The 9,343-nt window shown below is 38.0% G+C and overlaps 1 protein-coding gene across 1 annotated transcript in view; it reads right to left on the reverse strand.

The window, feature by feature from the left end:
* LOC105551131 (chromosome unknown open reading frame, human C12orf5) overlaps nucleotides 1–9,343 on the reverse strand; it is a 31,868-nt gene that overhangs the window by 7,341 nt on the left and 15,184 nt on the right. Inside the window, exons 3-5 of the mRNA XM_011996291.1 lie at nucleotides 8,521–8,642; nucleotides 1,931–2,008; nucleotides 452–562 (exon numbers count right to left, since the gene is read on the reverse strand). Of these exons, the coding sequence (XP_011851681.1) occupies nucleotides 452–562; nucleotides 1,931–2,008; nucleotides 8,521–8,642 (311 nt within the window). The remainder of the gene's footprint in view (nucleotides 1–451; nucleotides 563–1,930; nucleotides 2,009–8,520; nucleotides 8,643–9,343) is intronic.

A 9,343-nucleotide genomic window follows, 5' to 3' on the forward strand; every position in this document is an offset into this window, starting at 1 on the left:
GAAGAAATGCAAGCACAGGGCTGCCATCATGAACCGAGCTGAGGAGGCAGCGGAGGAAGAAATGCAAGCACAGGGATGCCATCATGAACCGAGCTGAGGAGGCAGCGGAGGCTTGAAGACTTCATGTTTTGAGTTATTTCACCTCGAGTGACTTGCCGATCACCCTCTGTGAACTCCACTCCCACCACTAAGCCACTGCTTCATATTCAAAGGTCTTTTTTAGAAGTACCATCCAATAACACCTTTCCTTAAGTCCATTATCAGTAATGACAAAGCCAACTGAAGAATAAATAAGATTTTAAATAGAAATGAATAATTTGCTAAGTAAATAGATAATTTAAAAAGGAAAAGAGAATGAACCAAGCAACTTTCAAACTACTTAGCTAAAATTCCAAAACATCTCATTTATGAGTCTTAATTCAACCACTCTGACATCAGCAGTGCCACATACCTGGTCCAGCGTCTCTCCTCCGGGCGGCGTAAACACAGGGCACTCCTCCCTGGCTGCTTTGGCCATGGCCCTCAGCTCACTTAGCGCTTTGCCTTCTACAACCCCGTATTTCTGAAATAATCCAATAGATAACATGTTTCTCAAAGGAGACTGCAATATAACAATTAAGTTTATGTTTATGGCAAATTTAGAACATTCATCCCAGGAATAAGCTAAATCTCCTCCACTTCATTTATTGTCTCTCCTCTGAACTGATAATGAGAATGTCCTCGGTAGAGGGCCATGAACCTTAGAAAATATAATTGAAATATTGAGTTGCACACTATGTCCAAACGGGTTATTTTAAAATAACTTGCTAAGCAATCTTAAGTAGATGGTGGGAATTTATTGAACACATAAATACAGAGATTTGCACAGATTGTAGGACTAGAGATTAACATGCAAAAGATACCAACTCAGCCACCTCCCATCCACATATATTATCCCATTTGATCCCAATGACAGCACTATGAAATAGCTAAATAAATATATCACCATAGTTATAAGGAAGTTGAGTTTTAAGACATTAACATGAGAGATCTATTTCTTTTTTTTTCCTTTTTTTTTTTTGAGACGGAGTCTCGCTCTGTCACCCAGGCTGGAGTGCTGTGGTGCGATCTCAGCTCACTGCAACCTCCGCCTCCCGGGTTCAAACGATTCTCCTGCCTCAGCCTCCTGAGTAGCTGGGACTACAGGCACGTGCCACCACACCTGGCTAATTTTTTGTATTTTTAGTAAAGATGGCGTTTTACCATGTTAGCCAGGATGGTCTCAATCTCCGGAACTCAAGTGATCTGCCCACCTCAGCCTCCCAAAGTGCTGAGATGACAGGCCACCATGCCAGCCACATGGCACCATTCTTAAGCTATTAAACTGGGAAACCACAGAGTCTAATAATACCAATTGTTGGTGTAAAAAAACAAAACTTTCTCCTAGGTCATTCATGGGACTATAAATTGGCACAGGTTTTCTGGAAAGCAACTTGGCAATATGTATATAAAAGCCTTAAAAAAAGTACACACTCACTGATGTCCATTTCTAGAAATATATAGGTCTACAATGAATTAACTACAAAGATGTTTAGTTTAACATTATTTACATCAGCGGGAATCTAGTGAAAACCTAGCTGTCCATCAGCAGTAGCTAGGTTACATAAATTATGCAATATCCATATTTTTCACCTTTAAACTCTTCTATACTGTGCTAAGTTCTTATGAGTGTGCCTTCTTTTATACCTTAAGATGCTTATCTTGCTTGATTTTAATAATAAGATGCTATATATGAGGGCATGTAACAGTGACTGTCATATGGTAGATTCTTAAATATTTTCACTGATTGAAAATCCCTAGCAGAAATGCATTTAACTTTTAGCCAAGTGACAAACTGCGGTGGCTTACTGATAATTTATGGTGAAGAATAATATGTAAATAAGTTACTTACCCTTTCCCGAAGTCTTGAATCATACTTTACTGTCATATCTTTGCAAACTTTGCTTTTCTCCAAAATTCCATGCATGGTCTGAAAATCAAGACAATTGTTCCTTTTTTTAATAAAAACAATCACCATTCTGGTGGAAACACTGAAAGAATCTATGTCATCTTAGTGAATAAAAAAGAACTAGAGCCAGGCACAGTGGCTCACGCCTGTAATCCCAGCACTTTTGGAGGCCAAGGTGGGTGGGTCATGAGGTCAGGAGATCGAGACCATCCTGGCCAACATGGTGAAACCCTATCTCTACTAAAAATACAAAAAATTAGCCGGATGTGGTGGCTCGCGCCTGTAGTCCCAGCTACTCGGGAGGCTGAGGCAGGAGAATCACTTGAACTTGGGAGGCTGAGGTTGCAGTGAGCCGAGATCACGCTACTGACTCCAGCCTGGGCGACAGAATGAGAATCCATCTCAAAAAAAAAAAAGAAATTAGAAATGATTTTCCTTTGCAAAAGTTGCGCATCCATGTCTCTTCATTCCTGATTTTGATATTCTCTTCGAATCTATCTTCTAGTTCAGAAGTCAGTACAATCCAGACCATCATCTGCTTTTGCAAATCAAGTATTTTACTGGGACACAGCCACAGCATTCATTTATGCATGGTCGATGGCTGCTTTCTTGCTATAACCGCAGACTTGAACAGGTGTAACAAGACTGTGTAGACTATAAACCCTAAAAAAATTACTATCTGGCTCTTTGCAGACAATGTTTACTAATCCCTGTTCTAGCTCCTTAATTCGCCATTCAAATGTGTCTAAATTGTTGTTAAACCCATCCATTGTGCCTTAATTCCAATTGTATTTTCAGTTCTAGAATTTGTATTTGGTTCTTTTTCACAGTTTATTTTTTTCCCGACAAATTAGACATCATCAGCATACTGTTTTACATGTATTGTCAATATTTCCTTGCATTTTCCTATACCTTTACCAATTTCTTTGTTCACTATTGTATTCTGAAACTCAGATCTCCCTTCTGGAATTATTTTCCTTCTTTTTCATTTTTCCTTTCAAAGTTACTTCAGGATCTCCTTGTCTGAAATGTCATTTCACCTACACAGCAGAAAAAAATCTTGCTGGGTATAAAACTCTAGGTTAATCCTTATTATTTCTCAGCACAATAAACAAATCATCAATATGAACAAATTTGCTGAAAGCCCAACCAATGGTCTTTAATGGATGATTTTTTTCCTCCTTATTCTTTGGAGTCTTGCAATTTTGCTATAATTAATGTAGATATGGGTTTCTTTTTTATTTATCCTGGTTGGGATTTGGTACACTTCTTGGATCTGTCTTTCAACAATTCTGTAAAATTGTCAATACTCTATAACCTCTGAATATCACCTCTTCCTCCCCATTCCCCATTCTCTCTGCTATCTCCTTCTGAACGACACCAGAACTTCTCATCATGCTCTTCATGTCTTCTAAACTCTCATATTTTATTTATTTTTTAAAGGGACTTTTTTTTTCAGACAGGGTCTCGCGCTGTCACCCAGACTGGAGTAAAGTGACACAGTCACGATTCACTACAGCCTCAACTCCCTGGGCTCAAGTGATCCTCCCACCCCAGCCTCCCAAGCAGCTGGGACTACAGGCAAATGCCACCATACGCAGTTAACTTTTTTAGTTTTTGTAGAGACGAGGTCTCTATGTTGCCCAGGCTGCTCTCAAACTCCTGAGCTGAAGTGATCTTCCTGCTTTGGCCTCCCAAAGTGCTGGGATTTCAGGTCCCAGCCACTGTGCCCAGCTAAACTCTCATATTTTAAATCTATCACACCGTGCTACATTTAGGTTATTATCACGTATTTATCTATGAGTTAATGATCACTTTAGCTGTGTATGATCTATAATTTAGTACTTCCACTGAGGTTTCCATTTTTTGACTTTTTTCTGTTTTTAATCTTTAATTTTTGTGGGTATACAGTAAATGTATGTATTTATGGGGCATATGAGACACTTGGATACAGGCATGCAATGCATGACAATCACATCCCGGTCATCAGGGTATACATCCCCATAAGCATTTACCCTTTCTGTTACGAACAATCCAGTTATATCCTTTTAGTTATTTTCAAATGTGCAATTAAATTATTATTGACTATAGCCGCCCTGTTGTGTTATCAAATACTAGGTCTTATTCATTCTTTCTTTTTGTACGCATTAACCATCCCCACTTCCCAACACCTCGCCCTACTACCTTTCCCAGACTCTGGTCACCATCCTTCTACTCCCGATCTCCATGAGTTCAACTGTTTTAATTTTTTGCTCCAACAAATAAGTGAGAACATGGCAAGTCTGTCTTTCTGTGCCTGGCTTACTTCACTTAATATAATGACCTCCAATTCCATCCATGTTGTTGCAAATGACAGGATCTCACTCTTTTGTGGCTGAAAAGTACTTCATTGTATGTGTGTGTGTACATTTCCTTTTTTCATTCATCTGCTAATGGACATTTGGGTTATTTCCAAATCTTGGCTATTGTAAAAAGTGCTGCAATAAACATGGGAGTGCAGGTATCTCTTCAATATCCTGATTTCCTTTCTTTGGGAACATACCTAGCAGTGGGACTTCTGGATCACACGGTAGCTCTGTTTGTAGTTTTTTGAGGAACCTCCTTCCAAACAGTTTTTCACAGTGGTCGTACTAATTCCCATTCCCACCAACAGTGTACAAGGGTTCCCTTTTCTCCACAGCCTTGCCTGCATGTGTTATTGCCTGTCTTTTGGATAAAAGCCATTTTAACTGGGGTAAAATGATATCTCATTGTAGTCTGCATTGCATTTCTCTGATTACCAATGATGAGCACCTTTTCATATGTCTCTTTGTCATTTGTATGTCTTCTTTTGAGAAACACTTATTCAGACATCTTGCCCATTTTTAATTGGATTATTACATTTTTTTCCTATAAAGTTGTTTGAGCTCCATCTATACTCTGGCTATTAATCCCTTGTCAGATGGGTAGTTTACAAATATTTTCTCCCATTCTGTGGGTTGTCTCTTCACTTTGCTGATTGATTCCTTTGCTGCACCAAAGCTTTTAAACTTGATGTGATCCCATTTGTCCATTTTTGCTTTGGTTGCCTGTGCTTGCAGTGTATTGCTCAAGAAATCTCTGGCCAGAACAATGTTCTTGAGAGTTTCCCCAATGTTTTATTGTAGTAGTTTCATAGTCTAAGGTCTTAGATTTGTCTTCAATCCATTTTTATTTGATATTTATACATGGAGAAAGACAGGGGTCTAGTTTCATTCTTCTGTATATGGATATCCAGTTTTCCAAGCACTATTTATTGAAGAGACTCTGCTAATGTATCTTCTTGGCATCTTCATCAAAAATGAATTTGCTGCAGATGTATGGATTTGTTTCTGGGTTCTCCATTCTGATCCACTGGCTATGTGTCTGTTTTTATGTAAGTGCCACGCTATTTTGGTTTCTATAGCTCTTTGTATAATTTGAAGTCCGGTAATGTGATTCTTCCAGTTTTGTTGTTTTTGCTAAGGATGGCTTTGACTGTTCTGGGTCTTTTGTAGTTCCACATAAATTTTAGGATGCTGTTTTCTACTTCTGTGAAGAATGTCATTGGTAGTTTGATAGAAATTGCATTGAATCTGTAGACTGCTAAAATGTATGAACATTTTAACAATATTGACTCTTCTAATCCATGAACATAGAATATCTTTCCATTTTTTTGTTGTCCTCTTCAACTTCTTTCATCAGTGTCTTATAGTTCTCCTTGTGGAGCTCTTTCATTTCTTTGGTTAAGTTAATTTCTGAGTATTTAATTTTATTTGTGGCTACTGTAAATGAGATTACTTCTTAATTTCTTTTTCAGATTATTCATTGTTGGCATATTCAAATGCTACTGATTTTTGTACATTGTTTTGTATCCTGCAACTTTGCTGAACGTATCAGTTCTAACTGTTTTTTGGTGGAGTTTTCAAGTTTTTCCAAATATAAGATCATATAATCTGCAAACAAGGATAATTTGATTTCTTCCTTTCCAATTTAAATGTTCTTTATTTCTTTCTCTTGTCTGATTGCTCTAATACTTCCAGTACTATGTTGAAGAACAGTGGTGACAATGGGCCTCCTCGTCTTGTTCTAGATCTTAGAGGAAAGGCTTTCGGTTTCTCCTCACTCAGTATGATACAAGCTGTGGGTCTATTGCATATGGCTTTTATTGTGTTGAGGCTTTTATTGTATTGTTTTATATTGTTACTTCTATACCTAGGTTGTTTTTGGGTTTTCATCATGAAGGGATGTTAAATTTCATCAAGTGCTTTTTCAGCCTCAATTGAAATGATCATATGGTTTCTGTCCTTTATTCTGTTGATATAATGTATCACATTGATTCATTTGTTTATGTTGAACCATCCTTGCATCCCTGAGATTAATTCCACTTGGTCAGGAAGAATGATCTTAATAACGGTATTGTTGAATTTGGTTTGCTAGTATTTTGTTAAGGATTTTTGCATCAATCTTCATCAGGAATAGTGACCTGTAGTTTTCTTCTTTTAATGTGTCTTTGTCTGGTTTTGGTATCAGGATACTACAGGCCTCATAGAATAAGTTTGGAAGTATTCCCTCCTCCTCTATTTTATGGAATAGTTTGAGTAGGATTGGTATTAGTACTTTAGATGTTTGGTAGAATTCAGCAGTGAAGCCATCAGGTCCCAGACTCTTCTTTACTGGGAGACTTTTATAATGGCTTCAATCTTGTTACTTGTTATTATCCTGTTTAGGCTTTGGATTTCTTCCTGGTTCAATATTGGTACGATGCATGTGTCTAGGAATCTGTGCATTTCCTCTAGACTTTCCAATTTTTTGGCATACAGTTGCTGATAGTAGCCCTCAATGCTCCTTTGAATTTCTGAGATATTGGTTGTAATATCTCCTTTTACATCTGATACTATCTATTTGGATCTTTATTGTTTTTAGTTAAGTCTACCTAAAGGTCTGTCAGTTTTATCTTCAAAATACCAATTTATCATTTCACTGATCTTTTGGAGTTTTCATTTCAATTTCAATTATTTGTACTCTGATCATTATTATTTTTCTTCTAATAATTTTGGGTTTGGTTTACTCTTGCTTTTCCAGTTTTTGTTTTTTTTTTTAAAGACAAGGTTTTGCTTTGTTGCCCAGGCTGGAGTGCAGTGGCACAATCTCAGCTCACTGCAGCCTCTGCCTCCCAGGTTCAAGCAATTCTCATGCCTCGGCCTCCTGAGTAGCTGGGATTGGATTACAGGCACCTGCCACCACGCCGGGCTGATTTGTTATTTCAGTGGAGACAGTGTTTCACCATGTTGCCCAGGCTGGTCTTGAACTCCTGAGCTCAGGCAATCCTCCCATCCCGGCCTCCCAAAGTGGCTTTTCTACTTCTTTAAGATGCATTGTTAGATGTTTATTTGGAGTTTTTCTTCTTTTGATGTAGGCCCTTATAGCTATAAACTTCCCTAATGTTTTTGCTGTATCCCACAGGTTTTGGTATATTGTGTTTCAATTATCATTTGTTTCAAGAAATGTTTCAATTTAAGGAGATTCTTGTACATATTTCTAGAGTTATTTCTCTATCCACCTCTTTCTTCCAGTACTCTGACCCACAAATTTTAGTTATGTAAAAATTAACCTCCCCAAATTCCAAGTTTTGTCTCCTTAACTCACCGAGACCTCTAAGCTCTACTTGGCTTCGCCTACCAGAGTCTGGAAATTGCTTCAGCCAGAAAACCAGGACACTCCTAGGGCTCACCTTCTTTGTTCCACTTCCTTCAGGCATCATAGGCCCACAGTGCCCAAAGTCTAATGTCTGAAAACAGTGGTTTCGCATATTTTGTCACATTTTCTAACTGTTTATGGGGGAGATGAAATTCCAACAACAGTTTAATCTGCTCCCTGAAGATATTTCTAACAAGTCTTTTATTTCTTTACAGTGACATGGTGGTTTCTTACTCTATCAGGTAATCATAATACCTGATGTCACGGTGGGTTAATTTCTCCTGTCATTTCTCCCTGCTGTCTCATAATAGCTTATTTATACTCTTGTTAGACATTTTTTTCTAGGCTACTCTAATTTAAAAATTATTTTTTTAAAAAAGTACAAAATAAAATTAAAATAAATAAGTTCTGTTGAGGAAGGTCATGTCTGTGTGGGGTTTAATTCCCTACAGACTCTGGTAGCAGATTTTTCAAGATTATACAACTGTTGAGACTTTTGGTACATCATATTAGACCTTAACTCTAAACTCACCTGTTGCTTAGCGTGGTGGTTCACGCCTGTAATCTCAGCACTTTGGGAGGCTAAGGCAGGTGGATCACCTGAGGTTAGCAGTTTGAGACTAGCAACATGGTAAAATGCCATCTCTACTAAAATTACAAAAATCAGCCAGGTGTGGTGGCACACACCTGTAATCCCAGCTATTTGGGAGGCTGAGGCATGAGAATCACTTGAACCCAGGAGATGGAGGTTGCAGTGAACAGAGACTGCACCACTGTACTCTAGCCTGGGCACAGAGTGAGGCTCTGTCTCAAAACAAATAAATAAAAAAATTTACCTGCTTTGTCCTCATGAGATCACTGGAGAAAGCATGAGTAAACTTCACATTATTCAGAAATATACCAGCAGCTGCTGCTTGTCTAAATCCAGTTTCTGAAAGGGGTACGTCTACTCCTTGTCCTGTGACATATTAAGAAGAGGAACAATAACATTCAAAACTACATATAAGAGATGTATAAATCACATGTAGAAAATATAGGCTGCATTTATCTATATTTTAATGAAAGATTTTTTTAAGGACTTTTCCACATAACTTTTCAGGGAGTTATTAGCAAGTAAAAGTAAGTTGTAAGTCTATAAAGGCTCAGGTATTCAATTATTTTCCAAAAGAATGCTTGCCTAATGGGAATTAGGTGATGATAAGACACAAATGTCTTAGCTTTTCCCTCTTTTATGTTTGCCCATCTCTTCAATAATTGGCTCTGATCTTACAGGTAATGTGTTGGGACGGCAGGACCATCATCTAAAAGTTTTTTCCTTCTTCATTCCCATCATCCAAATGCTCAGTATTATAATGGTATTACTTTTCCTCTTTCCTTCCTCCCTCCCTTTCTTTTCCTTTTTCATTTAAAAAATGCTTTGAAACCTCTATTTCCAGGATAACGGCTGACTGGACACTCTGAAGGGACCTCCTACTACAAAAGATCTAAATGGTGTGTGTGTGTTTGTGTGTCTGTGTGTGTCTGTGTGTGTATGTTTGTGTGTCTGTGTGTGTGTGTATGTTTGTGTAAGTTTGTGTCTGTGTGTGTCTGTGTGTATGTTTGTGTGTGTGTGTGTATGTTTGTGTCTGTGTGTGTGTGTCTGTGTGTGTCTGTGTGTGT

Source organism: Mandrillus leucophaeus, unplaced genomic scaffold (assembly GCF_000951045.1).
Source record: "Mandrillus leucophaeus isolate KB7577 unplaced genomic scaffold, Mleu.le_1.0 Scaffold508, whole genome shotgun sequence".
NCBI classification, from domain to species: domain Eukaryota; kingdom Metazoa; phylum Chordata; class Mammalia; order Primates; family Cercopithecidae; genus Mandrillus; species Mandrillus leucophaeus.